Source organism: Carettochelys insculpta, chromosome 1, assembly GCF_033958435.1.
Source record: "Carettochelys insculpta isolate YL-2023 chromosome 1, ASM3395843v1, whole genome shotgun sequence".
NCBI lineage: Eukaryota > Metazoa > Chordata > Testudines > Carettochelyidae > Carettochelys > Carettochelys insculpta.
In genome coordinates, this window is record NC_134137.1 from 7,193,056 (window position 1) to 7,218,413 (window position 25,358).

General features: G+C 47.2%; 1 protein-coding gene across 1 annotated transcript; it reads left to right on the forward strand.

Annotated features, from left to right (window-relative positions):
* Window positions 1–311: 311 nt before the first annotated feature.
* On the forward strand, window positions 312–1,250 carry LOC142002700 (olfactory receptor 52N4-like). Its single transcript, XM_074979017.1, has one exon. The coding sequence runs from the start codon at window positions 312–314 to the stop codon at window positions 1,248–1,250; it is 939 nt and encodes a 312-aa protein (XP_074835118.1).
* Window positions 1,251–25,358: the final 24,108 nt, after the last annotated feature.

The window sequence follows — 25,358 nt, forward strand, 5'->3', positions numbered from 1 at the left end:
ATCTTTTCCCTGCAAAGGACACACACATTACAGTAATTGACATCAAAGTTCATCTTCTAGAATGCTGCCAAATCACCTGACCAGGTTAGCTCCCTCTGAGGACTGCTTTGGACTTTACAATGACCTAAATAGTGTGGTGCCATTGGTTAACGTTTACACCTTACTGCTCAACCCCATTACTACATTGGTTATAACTGCACAGAATTTATCATATTGTTTTTAAAAAATTATAACCTCCTTACTGTGTGGTTCTTCCTTCCTTCACAGGAAGCTTGAAAATTTATCTGCTCAATCGACTGACAGATCACCTCATGCCAACTTTCAATCTCACGCCATCTGGCCCTTCAACATTTATCCTAATGGGGATCCCTGGCCTTGACGATGCCCACATCTGGATTTCCATCCCTTTCTTTATGTTCTATCTTTTCAGCCTGTTGGGAAATTTTACTCTTCTGTTTGTTATAGTCAAAGAGACGACCTTGCATAAGCCAATGTACCTGCTGCTCTGCATGCTGGCACTCACTGACATTGGCACATCTAGCTCTGTTGTGCCAAAGGCACTTTGTATATTTTGGTTCAACTTAAAAGATATTACAGTGGAAGGCTGCCTCACCCAGATGTTCTTCCTTCACGGGGCTTCTGTTATGCACTCAGCCATCCTCGTGATGATGGCCTTTGATCGCTACTTTGCCATATGCTACCCTCTGAGGTACGCCACCATCCTCACCAATGCACGAATAGCTCAGCTAGGGTTAGTGTGTGTTTTAAGAGCTATTTTCTTCATTCTGCCTATGCCCTTGCTCTTGATCAGGCTGCCCTTCTGTGCCAACCACATTATCCCCCATACATACTGTGATCACATGGCAGTGGCAAAAATGTCATGCGGGGACATCACTATCAACAGGACGTATGGCTTGGTGGTAGTGGTTGTGGTTGTTGGGTTAGATCTGATGCTCATTGCTCTGTCCTATGTTCTGATTGTCAGGGCTGTCCTCCAAATCTCCTCCAAGAAAGCCCACCAGAAAGCCCTCAACACTTGCACCACCCACGTCTGTGTTATATTGACATCTCACACTCCCTCTCTCTTCTCCTCTCTGACACACCGATTTGGTCATGGAATTGCTCCTCACATTCACATCATCTTGGCCAACCTCTATTTTCTCCTCCCTCCCATGTTGAACCCTATCATTTATGGTGTCAAAACCAAAGAGCTTCGTGATAAAGTGGGCAAATATATCAGCAGAAAGTGATCACTTGGGACCACTGATATTAAACCTATATTGCAAGAGGGGTAGGCCGGAAGAATACCCCTTCATTAATCAAGAGTGCTCTGTCCTTATTTATCTGAGGTCAGTATTGTAGAAGTTCACAGTCTGAGATGTTCTTCACACCAAATGTCTTACACTCCACTGTCTCTGCATTGTTGAGTTCTGTCCCTCTGATCTTTTTTAGAGCCACCCTTCAAACCCCCTTTCCTCACAGCTTGTCACTTGGCCTTTCCAGAACTTCCAGGCCACAAAAGATATTGCAGTTTTCTTGCATATGGTGACATTTCATTAGACAAGGTTGTTGATTTGTTCAACAAAGAGAAACTATATTTTAAGACTTTTTTTCATATGAAGAAAAATGTAAGCAACTTCATTACTCAACTTCTTTATCATATGTGTACAGATCTGCTCAGCAAAGTTTACCTGATTGTCCTACTTCCAATCCTTCAGGAGGTCCGGAGCATAAACCAATATGTTCAGTTGAAAACTTATACAGAAAGCTACTGCAGGGGTTATGGACATTTTCGTAGATTTTTTTGGAACCAAATTAATTATTGCTTTGTAGAGTCAATGTTGTTATCACATTTCAGCTGGACCTTTCAAAATACTGTTCCAGTTATCAAACATGTGCAGTGTGGACATTGAGACTTCATGTTCAACTTTGTGAAAGAGATATTTCCACCAAATGTCCCACCAGACTGAATCACTTGCAAGTATTAAGTTTGTTCTACTAGGCTGAGTTCTGTATGACCAAGATTTCTTGATATCTAATTTTTGTTGAAAAGGTAACATCCCTTATTGAACATGTGTCAAATGTAATGATGTCAGTTTAACATATTTTGACAAATGTGACATCCAAGACTAGGGGAGATAGGAGAAGAAGATGCAGTCCTTGGGAGGTGCCAGAATGATAGACGTCAGTAACATTGAGGAAGGCAAAGGTGATGAGGAAAATCAAGTTTAACACCTCAGCTTGTTTTAGAAAGAATGGTGTGAGTATGAGGTATGAAAATATAATGAAGAACAGACTGAACCTTCCTTATGTCCCACAGCCATTGGTGATGTCCCTCTTTCCACAGAGCAGGTTCCCTTGTTTCCTTGAACCTTTCCCATATCTTTCTTACAGTTGCTCTTTAATACAGTTTGAATCTGTAGTTTGAATTTAATGATAGTGATCAGTGGGGCAAGAAAGCACCCAGTGTGATGGGTGAGGACAGCTTAGCTCCTGACATAGGTAAACATTATTAGAATATAGTTTTATCTTCCCAGGACTAGCCATGATGACCACACTGGGACCGTGGCGCTCAGCAGAGTGGAAAGGAAGTGCCTGAGGTCGGGCCTTGAGGAAAATTTTTTGGGGGGAGGGCTCAGATCATTTCACTAACCAATACTTTTGGGATAGTACAGAACTCAGGGATGTTCCCCCAAATAATTCCCCACTCACGTCAAGAAACAGGTGCACACTGATGTGTTGGATTTAGTGTTGTGTAAAGAGATGTGTAACTTGTGAAATCTTCATATAAACGATAAAAGCTGAAGTGTGTAACTTTGGGGAGCAGATATTTTGAACAATGAACATAACCTCACTGCTCAAGATGGCTTCCCAGGGACTGGTATGCTATAAAACCCTTTGCCCTGTACTATGTTAGCATTGGGTTAGAGTAGTAGAACTGACATTGTTTATTTGGCCTCTTAAACATATTTCATATTAAATGACATCTTGGTCAAACACCTGAATGCACAATTGATCAACAACCAGTATGAATCACTCATTCTCCTCCAGTTGTGGTATTTAAACACAATGAAGGCAATGACAGAAATTATTCTCAAGAATACATGAAATTTGTGTGACTTCAGCATTAAAGAAATTATAGAAAAATTAATTTTGTTTTTCTCATTGTGCTCCAGAAATAGATCTTGGAAACAGCAAATGCTGACTCCAGAGTGCTATATGCACATGCAGAGATGTATATAAACTAGTGAAATTTGCTCACAAAGCCACTGAAGTTGTAGCTATGGCTCTACATGAATTCAAAGAAGTCAAACATTCAGTGAGTAATTTCTGAGGAAAATGGGTCAGATAAATCAAGTCTGAACCAAGCGCTTCAATCACAGAATCACAGAATCACAGGGCTGGAAGGGACCTCAGAAGGTCATCTCGTCCAGCCCCCTGCTTCAAGCAGGATAAACTCCCACTAAGTCATCCCAGCCAGGACGTTGTCCAGCCGGGACTTAAAAACCTCAAGGGATGGAAAATCCACCACCTCTCTAGGCAACGCATTCCAACGCTTCACCATCCACCTGGTGAAGAACTTTTTGCTAATATCTAACCTACACCTTTCCCTCTTCAACTTCTGACCATTACTCCTTGTTCTGCCATCTGACACCGAGAACAGTTTCTCACCCTCCTTTTTAGAGCTCCCCTTCAGGAAGTTGAAGGCTGCTATTAAATCACCTCTAAGTCTTCTCTTCTGTAAACTAAACAAGCCCAAATCCTTCAGACTATCCTCATAGGTCTTGTGCTCCAGACCCTTAATCATTTTTGTTTCCCTTCACTGAACCTTCTCCAGCAAATCCACATCCTTTTTAGACTGGGGGGCCCAAAACTGAACACACTATTCCAGATGTGGTCTCACCAGTGCCAAATAAAGAGGAATAACTACTTCTCTAGATCTGCTCAAAATGCTCCTCCTAATGCACCTGAGTATGCCATTAGCTTTCCTGGCTACAAGGGCACACTGTTTGCTCATATCCAGCCTTTCATCCACCATAACCCCTAGGTCCCTTTCCATCGTACTGCTGCTGAGCCAGTTGGTCCCCAGCCTGTAACAATGTTTGGGATTCTTCCTCCCCAGGTGCAGGACTCTACACTTCTCCGTATTGAACCGCATCAGATTTTGTTTGGCCCAGTCCTCCAATTCATCCAGGTCCCTCTGGATTCTCTCTCTACCCTCCATTGTGCCTACCTCTCCCCCTAGTTTTGTGTAATCCACAAACTTGCTGAGGGTGCAACCCAGTCCCTCATCCAGGTCATTAATAGAGATGTTGAATAACACCGGCCCCAGAACTGAGCCTTGCGGCACTCCGCTTGAAACAGACCTCCATCCTGATATCGAACCATTGACCACTACCCATTGGGCCTGACCATCAAGCCAGCTTTCTATCCATCTTATAGTCCAAGGATCCAAACCATATCTCCTTAAGTCATGGACAAGTATGTTGTGGGAGAACGTATCAAAAGCCTTGCTGAAGTCAATGTATATCACATCCACAAAAGCAGACAAAAACATAGAGAAGCTCATTTAGAGGCTGACGGGAAGGAGAACAGACCTGCTACTTTCAACTCCGGCGGAGATGAGCTGAGGGAAGGCAGAATCTCTCCTGAACATCTGCCCTGAGACAATGGAGAGTCTTCTGCAGTGACAGCCTGAGAGGGAAGCACTGATATCTCATATGAATGCTGGGATTCATTCATTGCCTTCATTTCCTATTTCGGCTGTCCCTGCACAGATATCTTCCACAAGAAGAAGCAGCTGATGGGAATGGGAAAGACCTCACTAAGATCACCAATTAGAAAATGAATTGTGGTCAGCAGACATCCCTCACTGTCTTACCCGGATGAGGACCTTAGGGCATTCGCAGGGATATCTGAGGGCCAGGGCATCTAAACCTCCCTTGTGGCTCAGCAGCTTCCCTATCACCTCTGAAATCATGGATGCCCAAGGCGTACACAAACAAGGCCTGAGCTAATTGTCTTTAAAAAAATGAGGATTAGTGGCTGAGTGATTCCTAGTGCTCCATTGGGTAGGGTCCTTTGGATCAGAACTGAACAAATATCTAATATTTTTTCCAGTGATGCACTGAAGGGCCACACACACACACACACACACACACACACACAAAATTAAAATCACATTATAGAAAAGTACGTGTGTATTTCTTACTGTAACTATTTTGCCATGTGAATAGCGTGTCTTCAGAGGACTTGCAAATTCTGGACACTGCAAACTCTGAAGGGGCAAATGGAATCAGACTAATCAGCTTTTACCCAGACTTCAAACCCAATGCTCAGTGGGATGTGAAAGAGATACACACATCTCCTAGAACTGGAAGGGACCTTGGGAGGTCATCTAGTCCAGTCCCCTGCCCTCTTGGAAGGACCAAGCACCATCCCTGACATCTATTTGCCCCAATCCCTAAATAGCCTCCTCAAGGATTGAATTTACAACCCTAGGTTTAGCAGGCCAATGCTCAAACCACTGAGAGATGGTATAGCTAATTCCATAAGCCCATGTTCTCTAAAATTAAAAGAAAAAGTTGGTATTGAGCCTGTATGAGTTTATAACCCTAAAATGGTTATCTGTGTAACTGTATGACTTTCTGTGCACTGTGCATGGAATCATCAGGCAATGTCGGAGAGTGAAACAAATTGAGGATTTCCCTGGTTGCACCATAGACAATCCCAGTTATAGGCATCATGTCTGCCTGCATTGGACTGTAGATGATGTGAACTGTAAAATAAAATAAATTATTTTTGCGTTTCCTCATAGAGCTCTAGAGCTGGATCTTGGAAACAAATGCTCTTTCCAAACTGCTATATGTAAACACACCGATGTATACACATAATGATGTATCATGAACAGAAAGTTTATTAAAGAATCTCATCACCCTGAGCTCCACACTGCAGTGAGAATACAGACTACCACAGCTATCTCTCTGTCTCGTTTAACCCAGGAACCTCTATCTCTAGGGGTAAATTTCACGAACAAAGTGACTGGCAACCCACAGAGCGCTTTCCATGAAATTATGTAACCAGCATATCATCAAAAAAGGGAGAACATGGTGGTCTGGCAATAAAACAGGGCATGTTGTTAAAAAAAAAGTCTGTGTTTCAAGTACAATGTGAGTTAATAGTGATGGTTTGATGTGTATTTTTATGCAGCTCAAGGTGGTGTTGGGGCAGAGGTGTGGGGGAACATTATCAAAAGGGAAGTAGGTCGATCCCTTAGTTTATTTGTAGTTAATCTAGAGTTTGTCAAAACTACAAGAGATATGGGGGAGGCCTGTTCCTCGAGCAATGGTTGCTAGGTGCTGGATCCTGAGGGATACCAGCTATTGGGAATTCAGGCTGTTGCCAGAAGCCAGTGGAGTGATTTCCTGACAGGTCTCTCGCTCTGTCCCTGGATGATAACCATTTGACTGTGTTCATATGCTCCCTCTGTATTTCACATTAGCTCTGCACAGATGCTTAATGAAGTCTCTTGTCGGTCACTCGATAACGAGTAGGATGTTTTCATGTCACACTTCTATTTGTGAGTCTGTTGGTGGCTGATCAACTCGATTCTGGAGCCACATCTTATTACAGAAGGGGCAGGTGTTAGTAGCTGTTGAAGGGGTACGAGGCAGTCTTTGATGCTCTTTTCTTTTTCTCCACCTCTCCTTGTCTGCACTATGGGGGGACCTCTCAAACTGCACCACCCCTTCATGGATTACTGTTCTCCACTGGGGATGGTCTTGGCCAAGGTTCTTCCAACTGTCAACACTGTTGCTGCACTTTTTCATGTGTGCTTTCAGCGTGTCCTTATACCACTTCCTCTGGCCCCCAACAAGGCATCTAAGCAAGGTTTATTGTCAAACAAAGTATAGTAATAGTTATCAACAGACTCTACCAAATCCTACCCATGTGTACCCCTAACAATGAACTCGGATCAGGCAGTGCTTGGATTGCAAAACTGCCCTGAGGCTGGACAAAGACAACTCCCTTGGAGGTAGATTTTTATACATATTGTGACAAAGGCCGAAGCTTGTCCTCCTTGGGTCCTGCACTTGGTGGTGGTTTAAGTGTGGCCTCAGAGACTCGCTGTGTCCCTGGTCTTCCTCCTGTTCTCACAGAGGCCAGGGTTATGGCATTACTGAGCCATTCTCACTGTTGGCACAGTCAATGCCACACTTATTAGTAGAGAAGATCCCTGAGGTGTGTCCAGTCTCCTTCTAACCCCTAGGGCTGTCCTGGAGTGTGAGGTGATTGGGTGGGGGACCCAGACCCCCTCCCACACGTTCTGGGTTCTGGCCCAGGGACCCTATGTAGCTGCAACTGGAGGGGTTTTCCTCCCTGGACCCCCCACTGCAGCAACTGCCTCCCTAGACTACTTCCACCAGACACTTCTCCAGTACCTTCCTCAGATGGTTGCAGCAACCCTCTTCCTCATCCATTCCCCTATCTCCTTCCCCACTTCCTTACCTGAGGGAAGCCTTTTAAACTGTTCCACTGTCTTTAATTGGACACAGGGTAATAAAGAAACATAAACAACATTTTTATAGCAAAAACACTTTTCCAGCCTGGCAAGAAATATGGTGACCCAGGTCCCTCCATAGCAGGGATGACCATCCCATGGTTCTCGAGCTGCATGCGGCTCTTTGAGCAATAAAATGAGGATCCTGCTCCAGGCGAGTCATCCACTTCTCTGTGCACATGTCCCAGGCGGTGGTTCCAATTAGTCCTAGGAACTGGGTTAGAGTGGAGGGTGGGTGGGCGGGAGGTGCCTGGATGAGGGTGAGAGGAGATAGATAGATAGATCTCAATAGACAGATAACATAAATATGTACTTTGTGGATCTTTGCACTCTTTCCTCATCCATTTTGGCTCTTAAGCTACGTCTACACGGGGATGTAACGACATCAAAATAGACTATTTCCATGAATAACGTCTACACGTCCTCCAGGGCTGGTGCCGTCGACGTTCAACATCGAAGTTGGGCAGCACCACATCGAAATAGGCGCTGCGAGGGAACGTCTACACGCCAAAGCAGCACACATCAAAATAAGGGTGCCAGGAACAGCTGCAGACAGGGTCACAGGGCGGACTAGCACTTCCGGGGCAACAGCTAGCCGCTCCCTTAAAGGGCCCCTCCCAGACACACGCAGCCTGCACAGCACGCGGTCTGCAGAGCCCGAAGCACGCACACCCCGTGGAAGCAGTATGGACCCCCAGCAGCGGCAGCAGCAGCAGCAGCAGCCAGAGGTCCACACACCCGCCCCTGGAGGAGCAGTGCTTGCCCTGCTTAGTGCCATGCAGGAGGCAGCTGATCATCTTTTATTTGTGGAAGAGAAGCTGCCCCCAGTGGATGAGGAAGCAGCCCCAGACCTTGCTGCCCGCCGACCCCCCCCCCCGCCACACATGCCGCTGGCTGTGGAGCTACCCCATGAGCATGGACTGGTGGGAGCGGCTGGTGCTCGGCGAGTGGGACAACGACCTCTGGCTCCAGAATTTCCGGATGAGCCAGCAGACATTCCTGGAGCTCTGCCAGTGGCTCACCCCTGCCTTATGGCACCAGGACATCTCCATGCAACGTGCCCTCATTGTCGAGAAACAGGTCGGCATCGCTGTCTTGAAGCTGGCCACTCCAGAAAGCTACCGATCCATAGGGCAGCAGTTCGGCATGGGCAAGGTCACCGTCGGGACTGTCCTCATGGAGGTAAGAGTACCCGGTGGGGGGGAGCCCTGGCAGGGAGCCCTGGGGGTGAGCGCTGGGGGAGGAGCCCTGGCAGGAGCACAGGGGGGAGCCCTCTGGGGAGCCCAGGGGTGGAGGGCCAGACACACCCTGCACACCCCTCACTGGTGCTCTGTCATGTCCTTCAACCGCAGGTCGTCCGCGCAATTAATGCCCGGCTCCTCCACAGGCTCGTGTGGCTTGCGGACCCGGATGGGACCAATATCCGCATCCATGCCCCGAAGCACAGCGGAGGATGCTTCCTCAATAGGAAGAGATACCATTCAGTGGTCCTCCAGGCCTTGGTGGACAGCTGGGGCCACTTCCTGGACATTTATGTTGGCTGGCCTGGCAGCACCCATGACACCCGGGTGTTCAGAAATTCGGGCCTGTGCCTCCGGCTGGAGGTGGGGACCTACATCCCCCAGCGGGAGATCCCTGTGGGGGACACCACCATGCCCCTCTGCGTCATCTCAGATGCGGCATACCCCCTCCGGCCCTGGCTCATGCACCCATACACGGGCCATGTCACAGCCAGCCAGGAGCAGTTCAACACGTGCTTGAACCATGCGTGCCAGGTGGTTAAGAGGACTTTCGGCTGCCTCAAAGGGCGCGGGAGGTGTCTCCTGACCCGCCTGGATGCAGGCCTCACCAACATCCCCCAGGCTGTGGGCGCGTGCAGCGCACTCCACAACCTGGTGGAGAGCAAGGGAGAGGCCTTCTTCCAGGGCTGGGCTGTGGAGGCTGGCAGGGACAACATCCAGCCACCCGCTGCCCCCAGTCGCCAGGTCGACCCTGAGGGGATCCGGGTCCGGGAGGCCCTGCAGGCCCATTTTGACCGGGCTGAGGGGTGAACGCTGGCAGGGCCAGCTGCGGGCAAAACACCCACTGCACCCCCCCATCCTCCACAATGCTCCCTGCCCCCACGCCCACGCCACAAAGCACACACCCCCTCACTTTTCTTTGAAATAAATGGAAATGTTGTTTCAAACCAAAGAGTGCAACCTCTTATTATTAACACAGAAAAAAAGAGGGGAGCTATTTACATGGGGGGCAGCTACCAAAACAGGGGTCCAACAAAAACTATGTACAAATGGGGGATACGTACAAATGAGGGGGGGCCACGTCCTCAGCCCCGCACCCTAATGTCCAGCGCCCGGTGTTGGGGGGCATGACCCTCACCTCGGCCGGAGCCCTGGTCAAGGCTGGGTGGGGGCCCGGAGAACCGGCAAATATGGCCGTCTGGCATCCGCAGGCCCATGGTCCCCATTGGCGGCAGGCCCCAGGGTGGCAGACGCTGGAGGGACGGCAGGCGGAGCGGCGGGCGGCGCAGCGGGGGGGCCAGGTGTTGCACTATACACTCAAAGGTGCGCATGAAGGCCCCCCAAGCCTCCTGGCACCAGGCCAGCACTCGCTTTTGGAGCTCTAGCCACTGCTTCTCCACCCGCGGGTGCCGCTTTGACACCTTCAGCTGACACCGGAGGGTCGCGAGCATCTGGGGATCCGTGGCCGTCCGCGGATGGCTCCTCCATTGGCCTCGTCCTGGGGCTGGTTGGTGCTCCGCTGAGGGCCTGGCCTGCTGGGATGGCCCCGGTGGGCTCTCCGGGACCACGGACACCTCGCCGGCGCTCTCCGGGCCCTCCGATGGTGCAGCTGTGGAACACAGGGGAAGAAGAGTGGAGACAGCTGTTAGTGTGGGCCATGACCTGTGGCCCTTGTCCCCCACCCCTCTGCTGCTGGTTCCCCATCTCCATTCCCGGGAGATGCTGCTGCTGCTGATGGGTGTCCCACCCCCACACGGGGGACCCTAGTTTCCTCTCCCCCCCATCCCCAGGGATGGGGCATGGTGCTATCCTTCTGGGGGGCAGGGGCTGGTGCACTCTTCTCAGGTACATGCCACTGCTGTCCTTGGGGCCATGGTCATCTGGGCGTGTGGAGGGCCCTGGTCATGTCTCTTGTCCCTGCCCCTTAACCCCGGGGGTGTGCACTGGGGGGATACATACCTGACGGTCCACTTCCATGGTCGGGGGACACCCACTGTGCAGACGCCCTGCTGGAACTATGGGACGGGAGGGCGATGCAGAGCCCCCCGTCACTGGAGGAGTCCCCCTCCTCCTCCTCTGGCATCCCAGGGGTGGGCGCCTGGGGGTACCCTGGGGTGCAGGGCTTGCCTCCGGGGCAGCCTCCATCTCCAGGGCCTGCTGGGGCTCATCGGCCGAGGTGTTAGGAGTGGCTGGCAGGGAGGAGGTGTATCGGGGGGCCCAGGATGTCTCTGAGCTCCCTGTAAAAGGGACAAGTGGTGGGGGGCGGCCCCAGATCGGCTGGCTGCATCCCAGGCCTGGGCGTAACCTTGTTGCAGCTCCTTAACCTTACTCCTGACGTGGTCAGGAGTGTGGGCAGTGTGACCCCGGGCAGCCAGGCCCTTGGCCAGCTGAGCGAATGCATCCGCGTTCCACCTCTTGCTCCCCATTCCCTGGAGCAACTCCTCCTTGCCCCAGAGCCCCATCAGGTCCCGGATCTCGGCCTCCATCCAGGAGGGGCCCCGCTGCCTCTTCCCCGGCTGGCTGTCAGCCTGGGAGCCCAGACTCCCCATGGGGGGGTGCCCTGGGGGCACTTGAGGGGGTGGCTGGCTGCCATCGGTGTGGGGTGTTGGGCTGAGACTGCTGGGGATGCACAGGCTGAGCACGTGGCAGTGCTGCTGCCTGCACGCGCTCTCAGCTTACTGCACAGGAACGCAGGGGGCGGGGAGCTTTAAGAGGCTGCTGCACGCGGCAACCATAGAGCTCAGGGGCTGGAGAGAGCGTCTCTCAACCCCTCAGCTGATGGCCGCTATTTCGATGTTGCGGGACGCGGATCGTCTACACGTGCCCCACTTCAACATTCAATGTCGAAGTAGGACGCTATTCCCATCTCCTGTTGGGGATAGCAACTTTGACGTCTCGCCGCCTTACATCGATTGCAACTTCGAAATAGCGCTCGCCATGTGTAGACGCGACTGGCACTGTTTCGAAGTTGTCACGGCTACTTCGAAGTAGCTGGCTCGTGTAGACGCAGCTTTAGTCTTTAACTGGTTGGCCACCCCAGCTCTACAGCAGTGCTTCGTAAACTTTCTGAGACCACAGGACACCCAATAAAATTTGTATGTGGAAGGCCAAAAAAGTAGAAAAAACCAAACAGCAACATGGACAGCAAAGACAAGTTCAATCAGTTTGCTGGTTTTGGTTTTGCCCACTTTCAAACACCTTTTAGAGGAGTATCCTCTATTCAGTGCTTCTGCTAGTCTTGGTGTCCTGATGCCAGATAAATACTAATACCTTTAAGACAGATTGATTGAAAACACGTACACCTCAAATATCTGGCAACAGGATGAACGGTTTGAAGATTCAGGTTGCTTTGACCCTGTGAGCCCAAGTTATCAGCAAATCGTTTCTTCACACCCAGGGGATGCTCTCGGGCTGACTGTCTTGACAGCCAATGTTTTCTACTCGTCCTGCTGCTCATGCCGCTGAGGGAATTGTCTGGAACTGCAGGCCATCTGCAGACTCTACAGGGACTGTTCAGGGGAATAATAAAAGCTGCTTTCCAGCACTGTGAGTGTCAGAAATCTGAGATTCATGCACTCATTCTCCAGGCTCTGCCTTCCTGATGCCATAACAAAATTTCCCATCCCTGCTGAGTAGATTCTGGTGAGTTGTCTGGTTTTGCTATACAGGTAGTGCTGAGCTCTTGGGAAGGGTTTTACTCTTCAACTCTAACCCCATGTGGGCGGTAACAGAGATAGCCTTTTTAGGATTGTGTTGTTTTTCCCCTGGTTCATTCAAATATTTCAGTTCTATATAGTGGCAGAGAGAGAGTTGTGTTAGTCTATATACTCTCAAAACAAAAAAAGCAGTCCAGTAGCACTTTAAAGACTAACAAAATAATTCATTAGTTGGTGAGCTTTCATGGGACAGACGCAGTTCTTCAGACCATAGACATGTGGTCTGTCCCATGAAAGCTCACCACCTAATAAATTATTTTGTTAGTCTTTGAAGTCATACTGATCAGTTCTATATCTTCACTACCCTGTAGATAAGTGTAGCTAAATCTCCTGCATGGATATCTGTGATACAGCAGCATTCATACTGGGACCTGGTCACACTCTGGCTGGATTCTGCTCTCCCGTTCTGCTTTCAGTGGGCAATCCAGGACTCACACTGTCCTTCCCAAGACCAAAATCACAGATGCCGCTTTGTAATCCCCATTTTTGATGCCGTATAAACAAGACATTTCCTCAAGACTCTCTCAGCCCCCTAAAGGAATAGAATTAATAACTGTGGGCTCAGTGCCCATTGGTGTCTGATGTCTCTCTCACTATTTCCTTCCATCTTTCCCTCTCCAGTGCAGAGTGGCTTAGTTTCTGTAGACTAGCTCCTCAACAATCGACTACATCATCTATCCATTCTCTTTGGGGTCTGCCTCTCCTATTCAAAGCATCCATTTTGCTGAATACTAGGGTCTTGATTTTTCATTCGTCATTCATTCTGCAAACATGTCCATATAGTTGTAGCTTCCGTTTTATAACCTTCTGCAGCTGGTTCTCTTTTGGCTGTATCTTCCTATATAATTCCTCATTGGTGATCTTCTGCATCCATCCTATTCTCAGAATCTTTCTATAACTCCTTTCAAATGCCCATATTCTTTTTTTCGAATCTTTCATTATCACCCATGTCTCACATCTGTACAACATGCTACTGAATACACATGTTTTCAAGACGCCCAGCTTTCTTCTTAAGCTAACTGCTTTGTTTTTCCAGATCTTATCCATCACCTTCAAACTCGCTCTCGCTTTCGCTATTCTAGTCGCTATTTCCTTCTTACAGTCTAGATCATATGTTATGTTGCTCCCCAGATATGTGAACTTCTCTACATCTTCTAGCTCAATGCAATCCCCACTGATCTTGCTTTCTATTTCCTTATCTCCAAATACCATTGTTTTTGTTTTATCAATGTTCATAATCAGTCTGTACCACTTCCTTTCTTTGTTTGACACCCACACTGTTTTTGCTAGCTTTTCCTCATCTTCCTCAATGTTAATTATGTCATCCATGAACCTCAAGTTGTTAATTCTTTTCTCGTGCACAGATATCCCTTCTACCTCTTCCTTGATCTTGTCCATCGCTCTCTCCAGATGTGTGATGAAAATATTTGGTGGTATTGGATCACCTTGTCTCATACCTCTACTTGTTTAAACCAGCTTCCCAGCTCCTCACATGTTCTCACCCCGCCTCTGCATTATCACTGATATCTTTCAACACCCATATTAGTCTGCTATCCACTCCGTATAACTCCAACACCGCCCAAGTCACTTTCTGATCTATACCGTCAAATGCCTTTTGAAAATCAATGAAGCAAGTGTATATGTTTTTGTTCTTTTGTCGAACTTTCTCCACTATCAGTCTTAGTGCCAATATCTTCTGTATGGTACTTCTGTCTTTCCTGAACCCTGCTTGTTTGTCTGCTATATGTTCTTTTATCTGCAATCTTAATCTCTCAGCCAGTATCATCATCAGCACCTTACCTAGATGACTCGTTAGGGCAATCGTTCTGTAGTTCTTGCACTCCAATGTACTTCCTTTCTTGGGTATTGTCATGAGCACAGATCTTGTCCATTCCATAGGAGCTCTCGTCTCCTTTATTTACCATAGCTCAGTTTTTGCATCGTTTGTAAACTATATAAACATGTCGGCACGTGTAACTTATGTCTTGGATAAACTTGGAGGAAGCATTCCTGCAGGAATGTGTTGCCTGAAAAGAAAGAAGGCAGCAGAGGTCCAGTCTTATAGCAATAAAAGCCAAACCCCTTGTGCACCCCCTTGTGCACTTTGTGCCCATTCTATAGAAAACAAAGTCAGGGGCATTATCTTGGTGGACTGTTTCCAGGGGGAAACTTGGTTCTTTTCCAAAATAGGAATTTAATTACGAATCAGACCTATGGTCCAGCTAGTCTAGTGTCCTGTCTCCAATATGACAACCTCTTGTGTTTCAGAGAAAGGTATAAAAAACCCATTAGTAAGTGAATGGAAAATATGTGACATATCCATCACTAGGCTATAACCATAATTCTAACAACTAGTGATTGGCTTGTGCCCTGAAACATGCAAGCATATACGTTTTCCAAGATATTTATGTAACTCTAGGTATTGTAGCTGTAGAATCTCACTGTCCATGTAAATGTCCAAACCCTTCCTGATTCTTGGTTAGCTCACGACTTCAGCGACTTTTGGCAACGAATTCCTCACGCTAGTGGGCCCTGAGAAAGGGGAGCATTCTTTTCATCTGCTTTCAGATTCTGGCATGGGTTCAAGTAAGGCTACGCCTACACTACAGAGATCTCTCTGAAGAACCTGCTAGTGTGGACACAGCCTAAATGTCCTCTTGATCTTGTGTTGTGGGAGAGGAAGACCACATTCTTGACCAGTGTTTGCCCAAGCACTGGCTTGTTCTTGTTGCCAATTTCCTAAACCAAGGGTGACCATATCTCACTCTCACAAATACCAGACAGGGAGATATATGGGGGGTGGGGTTGCTCCTCCTGATGCTATCGAGCCCCGGGAAGCGGGGAAGAAAGTGGCAGCTGTCAGAACTCTCTAGGAGCCCAAGGGAAGTGGCAGCCCCCAGTGCTGCCTGGAGAAGCAGCAGCCACCAGCCCTCGCTGGGAGCTTCGGGGAAGCGACAGATCACAGGGCTCCCCAGGAGCACTGGGGTAGCATCAGGGATGCAGCAGCCACCCATGCTTTCCCCACTTCCCTGAGGGTCGGGCACATGACCTAGTGCACTCCAGTCAGCGAGGGCGGAGGGCCCAGATAAGGGATAATTTGTCTCCTTTTAAAAGATAAGCAGGAATGCCTTTTTGGTGTCCCAAATATGGGACCGTCCAATCAAATACGGGCCAGATGGTCACCCTCCCTAAACCCCTCTAGACATGCTATACGTTGTGTGAGAAACGTGCCAGTACTACACAGGACTTCAAAAGAGCGTGAAATATTGACTGACTCATCCCACAGCATGGAATTTGCTGACTCCCCACCACACCCCACCCACATCCCATTATGGTATTTAGTTTCTGGCCATGCTTTCGCTGTTATTAGGGTTTTACAAAGCTGTGCACCGTAACGCCCTGGTTCCTGTCCTGAGATGGTACAGCTCACTCAGAACTCTTAGAATACTTAAAGCATTTTCCTCCAATGGGTGTAGACTTTCCAGTTATTAACATGCAAAGTACATCTGCTATCATGTGGCCCACTCACCTGGCTTGGATAGTTTCATCTGCGAGTTGCCCTGGACTAGAATATGGCATAAATAATCTGATGACATGTGGAAATGTTGACATCTCTCTATTCTTCTCCACTGGTAATAACTGTAAACTATTTACTGTGCTATATGATATTATGTGTGTAACTCCCTTTGTTGTGCTTTTCTCCCTTGACAGGTACCATGCGAATTTGTTAGCCCATCTGGTGCACTGGCCAGCTCATGGCAGCTTTCAATCTCACCCCATCTGTCACTTCAACATTCGTCTTAACAGGAATCCCTGGTTTAGAAGATTCCCACATCTGGATTTCTATCCCTTTATCTATTTTCTATGTTTTCAGCCTATTGGGAAATGGCATGGTTCTGTTTGTTGTGGGCACAGAACAGACCCTACACAAGCCGATGTATCTGCTGCTGAGCATGGTGTCACTTACAGACATTATCATTTCTACTTCTGTCGTACCAAAGGTACTGTGTCTATTTTGGTTCAACTTGAAAGTCACAACTATGGGTGGCTGTCTCACCCAGATATTCATCCTTCAGATGCTTTCTGTTACGAAGTCAGCTGTTTTTGTGACAATGGCCTTCGATCGCTATGTTGCCATATGTAACCCTCTGAGTTATGCCACCATCCTCACCAATACACGAATAGCTAAGCTAGTGCTGGTGTGTTTGTTAAGAGGTGTTGTCTTCATTCTGCCTCAACCTGTATTCCTGAGCAGGCTGCAATTTTGTTCTAACCATATTATCCCACACACATACTGTGAGCTCATAGTTCTGGTGAAGATTTCATGTGGGGACATCACAGTCAATAAGATATATGGCTTGGTGATAGGATTTGTAATCATGGGTTCAGACCTGACACTCATTTCCTTGTCCTATGGTCTTATTGTCAGGGCTGTCTTCAGAGTCCCTTCTAAGAAAGCTCACCAGAAAGCTCTCAATACTTGCACAGCCCACATCTGTGTGATACTGATATCTTTTGTTTCATCTCTCTTCTCCAATATAACCCACCGATTTGGTCAAGGCATTACTCCAAATGTTCTTGTCATCTTGGCCAATTTCTATTTCCTTGTCCCCTCCATGCTCAACCCTATCATTTATGGAGTTAAAACAAAAGAGTTCCAAGAAAAATTGGGCAAATACACTTGCAGAATGAAGTCGCCTGTAATAACTGACTTTAAACGTTCACAAAAAGAGGGGAAAAGGATATCTCTTCAATAATCAAGTGTCATCTGTTACATTGGCTATGGCCACACTTGGTCAAAACTTCAAAATGGCCATGCAAATGACCATTTTCAAGATTACTAATGAGGAGCTGAACTGAATATTCAGAGCCTCATTAGCACTAGGATGCTTCTGGCCACGGCGCTTCGAAAGAGCCTCTTTCAAACTCGTGTAGCTACATTGGGGTCCTTTTCAAAAGGAGCCCACACATTTCGAAATCCACTTATTCCCTTCAGCTGAGAGGAATAAGAGGATTTCAAAATGTGCAGGGTCCATTCGAAAAGGACCCCCATGTGTCTGTGCTGAGCCACTTGAGTTCAAAAGCAGCACTTTCAAAGCGCAGCAGCTGGAAGCGTCCTAATGCTAATGAGGTGCTGAATATTCAATTCAGAGCTTCATTAGTAATCTTTAAAATGTCCATTTGCATGGACATTTCGAAGTTTTGGCCAAGTGTGGCCACAGTCATTGTGTATGGGATCAATCTGAGTACTCCCTCATGGCTCATTTTGTGTCACTGTATGACCAAACAGTGCCCCCACCTTTGTGGAGTTCTTACTCTGTGACTACCCCCTGACTTCTGTTACCCATATCTGTCAGACCCATCTCCACTCACCCTGTAGCTCAGCCTTTCTGTGACATCCAGACCACTATGAGACACTACAGCTTATGGATTCAAAGTGGCTTTCCATTATTCCGTGTGTGAAGAAGGTTTTAGAATAGCTTAGGTGAATGCAACCTATGGAATCTGATAGTTGAAGATAAAGGAAGAAACTGCAGAGCTGACCATTTAACCTTATATACAGTCATCCAGTGAACAGAATCTACCTAATGTTTCTATATCCAATCCTTCAGAAAATCTGGCTTATATACCATATTTTTTCACTGCTAATAGAGGAAAGGTGCTGCAGCAAATGCGGAGGTACTACTTTGGTGGTGAGAGTGATAGAACTTGGTGTTTTTAAGAACCAGACTGCTGTTATAAACTATGGCACTGCCTTTGAGTCAAATAACATATCACTTTGAACTGATGCTTTTGGAGTTATTTAATACCTGGAACTTTAAATAGTCTTAGTCTGTAGCGTCACAAAAAAGTAATGCCTCCTCCTCCTCCTGCTCCTCCTCCTCCTTCTTCTCCCTTCCCCCAACTTGTTTCTGCTCCAGATTGGATGAATTGGGTTTTACCCTTGAAACCTCTTTACCTAATAAATAAAATTGTTTGTCTTTAAGGTGATACAGGATTGCTTGTTTGTGGAACTTTGAAACACACTCACCGTGTGGCATTGCGGTTTCAGGTTGGAGTTTGTAAAACATGTGAAACAGGGATTACCATTTGAGGAGGAAGGTTGTTGAATCTTTATCACTGGATATTTTAAAGAGCAGCTGAGACAAACACTTGTCAGGGATTGTGTGGATTGTGCTTGGTCCTGCCACGAGTGCAGGAGACTGGACTCCATGACTTTTTGAGGTTCCTTCCAGTTCTAGTATTCTACCATTCTATGTCTGAATCACTTGCATTACAAATAATGTCACAGCTTAGAGACTAACAAATATTTTAGGTCATGAGTTTTTGTGGATAAAACCTACTGCTTTAGATGACTGGAGTAGACACATAGAATTCAAGGTTTATATAGCGAGGACAGGGGACAGAAGGAAAAAAAAGTTAGAGTTACCTCTCTGAAATAGGACCAGTTGATGAAACAAATGAAGTGGAATGTGTCTCTTTTCCTGCATATATCAAAGGTGGGGAAATTACCTTATAATGCATAAGATAGTTGAGGTCTGTCTTAAGGCGGAGATTAAATGTGTCAAATTTGCAAATGGATTCCATTTCACATGTCTCCATCTGTAATTTTGTAATAAAAAGTATTTTGTAGAAGAATTCCTACTTTTAAAGCTATTATTGAATGGCAGGGAGTGTGTGTTGCTCTATTGGTTTTTGTATATGCCAATTCCTAATGTTAGATGTATGCTGATTTATGTCACTTGCAGTTGTAAGTCCTTCCATAGTACTCAATCCTTCATGTCCTAAGTTGTCTGATGCCTCATTTTTACTCTTATCTGGGGGGAAACCTTGGAGAGTTGGAGCAGCATTTGTGAGATTTGCCTATGGGTCACTAAGCCCAAAAGCAAGACATCAAAGTTGAGCAGTTTTCGGGTTGTTGTTGTCCGACACACAGAAGCTCGCACAGGACGTTCATTAAAGAACTTTGCTTATTTGCTCGTCTCTGCTGCCTTTGAGCAATGCTGATGCAGAACAATGGTTTACTTAGATGAAGTTGATAAAATAAAACCGATGAACAATATGCAAGAAGAACTTTTTTTTGGTTAGGCCTTATGTGTAACAACACACAATCTGTTGTGAGCAGTTTACACCAATGGAAGAAATGATTGTGCTTTTCATTGCTGACATAAGACCAGCAGCAAAACTGTTGCACTTCTGATGAAGACAGCAGGGAAGGAATGTTGCCTTTTAGAAACTAACAGGAACAGAATAATTCAACTCAAAATTTGGAGAGTTACTATCATTCTCTAATGTGTTAGAAATTAATATAATATTGCTATTTTTCTATTTTGAGTATAGTCTTAAAATCTGAATTGTTGTTGTTGTTTTAGATGTTTGTCACCCCTCAATCTGGATACATAGCATACACACAGAGGCTACTCAATGGGAATTATATTTTCTTCCTGCTTTCTTTTTAATTTTAATCAGTTCCTGATGGTGAAGTTAAAGGAGCTGGTTGTTTGTTGATAGGGGTCCAGAAAATTGATGTGGACCCAGACAGGGTTTTCAGTACTCTGACAGCTGGGGATCGTACATTGTCATGGGTGGGACCTGCTTCTGTCACATGGGGAGATTGGCCCAAGTTCTGGAATCTTCCAGCTGCCCAGTCCATATCCTCTCCCCCCGACCTACCACAATTCCTGCTCACCCCTTACTGTGTCCCTCCATCTCCCACCCATCCACCACTTGCTGAATCCATCTATATCCTCCCCCTTTACCTCCACCAACCACTTTTTGTTGAGTCAAAAGCCTGTTCTCTTGCTCTTCACTGCATCCTGCCATTTCCTCTCACCCAAGACTCCCACTAATGCTCCATGTCTCTGTGTAAGCAGGTGTTGAATTGATTGGACAGGCACTTGTGGAATGACTGAGCCATCTCTTAATGTCCCCCTTGCGCATAGCCTATCCCCATCTCTGCCCTTTTATGAATTTACATTGACTTCGATGAAAATCTGTGATGACACTCACTTCTCTGGGGGTTCAGCACAGCACAATACAGCTCTCGTCCATTTTCCTGCAGCTCACTCTGTTATACTTGGCTGATATCCTCCTTCTCAGTGTGGGCTTCTAATAAGCAAATAGTCAAGGGCAGCAGATTCCTTCAAAAGCTATTTGTGAGCGTTCTCTTCCTCTGGGCCTGGCTCACAGGGACTTTGCAGAGCTCCTAGAGCTTTTGGACTTCCTCCTAAAGTGCATCCCATTGGGCTTTGCGGTGTGTAAGCTGCATTGCCCTGCAACACACGGCAGGCTTGAGATAGTGTTTTATCATGTGTGCAAGGCTTTGTGTGCAGTAGGTGTCAGCTAAGCCCATGACAAATATCTGCCCCTCCCACCCTACAAATTGCTTTGCTGCTCCTTCTTTACACAGAATGGTTCAATTCGTCTTTAATAAGGAGGCACAGACACTCTCAAGTAAATTGCTGAGAATTGTTCTCATGGAGCGTTTTATAGCAAATGCATTTTTCCATCTGTATGACCATCATTTCAGTTCACGAGCTACACAGTATGTGCATATATTCCAAGGCATCCTTCAGTCTGCGTAGACTATGGATCACGCCTTTCATAACTCCATTTAAGATCGTCATTTGCAGCGTTGACTGTGATTGTGGAGGCCCACACGAGAGTGACAGTCCTTGCTACAGCTGCTGCGTATGTAGTGGGTGTCTGGCAGGTCCTTGCTGTCCTTTCTACTGGCTTGCTTCTCCTCTGTCAGCTGTCTGATCTTCATCTCGCCCTTCTGAAGGCCCTTGCGTAGTTCCTGCTTCCAGCTGCTGCAGTTGTCCGCCAGCTCTTCCCAACTCTCTGGGTCGATGTCTACCGCCTTGAGGTCCCTCTTACAGACGTCTTTGTAGTGCAACTGGGAGTGTCTGGGAGGTCTTTTGCCAGAGGCGAGCATGCCATACAGGATGTCTTTTGGGATCCTTCCATCGTTCATCCTGTGGACGTGGCCAAGCCAGCGGAGCCGACGCTGTCTGAGGAGGGTGTGCATGGTTGGACTTCCAGTTTGCTTGAGGACAGCAGTGTTGCACACTCTGTCCTTCCATGATATTGCAAGGATGCGCCTGAGGCAGAGCAAGTGGAAGACATTCAGCCTCTTTTCCTGGTGGGCGTACAAGATTCAAGACTCGCTGCCGTAGAGGAGGGTGCTGAGGATGCAGGTTCTGTAGACTTGCATTTTGGTGAGAGTGTACAGCTTGTTTTTCCACACTTTCTTGCCGAGTCTGAACAGAGCTGTGGCTGCTTTTCCAATCCGCCTGTTTAGCTCAGACTCCAGCGACAACTTAATCTTAATTAATGTTTAATCTTGCAAGGCTGAAGGCTAAGTCTCAAGTGCAGGAAGTGCTCATTAGAAACATGCTGTTCTCAGACAACGCTGCTGTAGTGACGCACACACAAGGCCAGCTTCAAAAACTGCTGGATCATTTCTCCAAAGCGTGCAAGGTCTTCAGGCTTAGCATCAGCCTAAAGAAAACAAATGTACTTAGTCAGGACATCGCTGAACCTCCATCAATCAACATGTGCATATATATATCAGTAGAGTGATCACGCAGGGTTTTATGTAATACTCCACTTACATCACCTTCCATGACCTAGGGCCCATCATAAGACTCTGCTGTAACCAGTGAGTTTGCAATTCCTGATGCTTGCAAAAACTGCTCTGTTTTGTCATGCATCACGCCAGCACCCTCTCATGTGGAGTACCCAAGAGATCCTAGAAATTGTACCTTTATTCCCTGGTTTCCTTTCTCTTTCTTTTTGTTCAAATATTCCTCAGCAAGATGAATGAAAATCACTTTCTCCTGAGCTTTCTGAATGATTGTTCTTTTCCCTGTATCAATGGCAGTGTTTAAAAGTTCCTTCTGTACTGGGTGGCTTGTGAGAATGAATAAAGCACTTTCATTTGTTTATTCTGCTTTCTGTTGTGAATGTTTCTTCACACCATTGTAACACTGAGGCTACATCTACACGTGAAGCCAACATCGAAATAGCTTATCATCGAATAGGCTATTTCGATGAATAACGTCTACACGTCCTCCAGGGCTGGCAACATCGATGTTCAACTTCGACGTTGCGCGGCACCACATCGAAATAGGCGCTGCGAGGGTATGTCTACACGTCAAAGTAGCACACATCGAAATAAGGGTGCCGGGCACAGCTGCAGACAGGGTCACAGGGCGGACTCAACAGCAAGCCGCTCCCTTAAAGGGCCCCTCCCAGACACAGTTGCACTAAACAACACAAGATACACAGAGCTGACAACTGGTTGCAGACCCTGTGCCTGCAGCATGGATCCCCAGCTGCGGCAGCAGCAGCCAGAAGCCCTGGGCTAAGGGCTGCTGCCCACAGTGACCATAGAGCCCCGCAGGGGCTGGAGAGAGAGAGCTTCTCTCAACCCCCCAGCTGATGGCTGCCATGGAGGACCCGGCAATTTCGACGTTGCGGGACGCGGATCGTCTACACGGTCCCTATTTCGACGTTGAACGTTGAATTAGGGCGCTATTCCGATCCCCTCATGAGGTTAGCGACTTCGACGCCTCGCCGCCTAACGTCGAAGTTAACTTCGAAATAGCGCCCGACGCGTGTAGCCGCGACGGGTGCTATTTCGAAGTTAGTGCCACTACTTCGAAGTAGCGTGCATGTGTAGACACAGCTTGACAGACCTGAGTTGCTGGCCCTGGGGATAGGGCCTACAAGCACAGGGTCCAAAGCCCTGTGCTTTACCACAAGAGCTAAAGGCCAGCTGGCTCTCAGCTGAGACTGTAAAGCAGAGACTTTACTCACCCCAGATGAGGTCTCAGTGCCTCTGGGTACTACACCATGAAAAAAACTGAATAAATAAATAATTGAATTCTGCAGCTTGCTGATTTTTCTTTTTAATTTAACTGACCCCCCACCGTGGTACGCCTTGCTGAGGGAATCTTGCTGCAAACTCTGTTTTAATGTAACTCTGTCCTGTGAGAATTTGACATGTGTGACAGAGTTCACTTCTTCTGCGCAGAGTTCTTTTTAAAATGTCCTGAGATATTCTGATGTAAATAAGAAAGACGAAGACACAGCTTTGCTTATTCTGCTGTCTCTTGTTCACTTCCTCTCCTGCTTTGACCTTTGCCACACTAAGTCACAGCAGAATTTGCAGGCCTCTGCTCTTTGGTTGGTGTCTGGCTCCACTACCAGGGCAGGATATCAGACCTCTCCTGCTTCTGTGCCTGCTGATGCTGGAGCAACTCAGCAAAGATGGAGGATGGAACAGGGTGGGCCAGGGCCCACTGTGACTGTGCTTCTGTTTTTGACTGGAAAGCAGAAGATGGTAGGGCTGATGGGGGAAGCAGGGCTTGCATTGGATGAGAAGAGAGACTCAGAGAGCTGTGCATGGTGGTTCACTGAAGAGGGAAGGGAGTCAGGACTCAGAGAATGCTGTGGTGACCTGGGTGATGCAAGAGGAGGAAGGTGGAGGGAGATAGAGACCCAGGAAATGATGGGCCATGGGGGCATGTTGAGGGAAGAGAGGAAGAGTTTGGAGAGAAGCAGTATGGGCCCTAGCTGAGAAGGACAGAGGAAAATAGAGTGCAGGTGGAGCTATGTGGTAAAAGAGAGAGTGAGCTTTGGAGGCCAAACGCAGACAGGTCCTCAGGGCCCCAAAGGTGAGTTGCTGTGCAACAAGTATGGTCCATCCTCCCCTGCCCCAATGTACCCACCACTTTGTCATGTGACCCTCCCTGGGCCCCTTCCTCAGGCCTCCCTGTGAAGGTCTCAGTCTTGCGCATGGCAGCGTGAAGTGAGGCTGCCAATACACAGACATCTGGTGGCTGAATACAGTGAGGTAGATCTTCTTTCAACGTGGGCAATTATTGCCTCTTGAGGTGGTACAGCCCAGCCTCCTGGGGCCAGGTCAGTCCAAGCGCTCTCCTCCAAGGGCATCATGAAAACCAAAAACAAAGGGGATTTTTCAAGTCCATAGATCATATGTAATATAAATGTTTCCCTCACAGGCTGTCCCTGCAGCAGGCCCCCACCCCTTCCCTCAGGGAGTGACTTTAGAACAGTTGCTCCTGGGGACGTACAACGCCCCTCAGCTCATCTCCGCTGGAGCTGCTGGAAGGAATGTCTGCTCCTCTCCCTGGTCTGCCATGAAGGAGCTGCTTTTTGCACTTCTCTTTCATTTGAATTTTCTTCCCCATTTTTTTGATACTGTACTTTCAGTATTGTTAGCTTCACTGGAACTTAATTTGAATCATAGCAACCTCTTCTGTGGCTTTGGACGTAATACTACTGTTTTGGAAAGGTCTTTGTCTTTGAATTGTAGCACTTTCAAACTGCATTTACAATTTCCAGATATTTTCCTTGTAACACAATAAGCAAAAGAAAAAAAAACACATTATAAGTTCTTTAATCCTGAAGGCTGATACTGTTGAAAGAATGTTTGCACAAAAGAATTATTTGTGTAGGTGCCTCCTTTTTTTCTACATACCTGAATTTGAGGTGAGGAATGATTCATACTGCTTGTTTATCAACTGTATAGAGGACCAGTTAATTGACTAATCTCCCATTTGTTATGAAATAACTTCAAGAATCAAAATAAACCATGTCAGGTTTAGAGCTAAAAAATGACCACTTTCTTCCTTCAGTGCCTCAATGAGACTGAGGAATTAATTGCGAAATGAGATAGTTGCCGTGAGCTAAGTGAGAATCTTGAAGAGTTTTTGCATTGACGTGAATAGCGAGACTATCTAGTTAGAATGGGTACAGCTCAGTCTAAGGGCTCTCCTCCAACGGGGTCATGATAGCCAAAACTAAGGG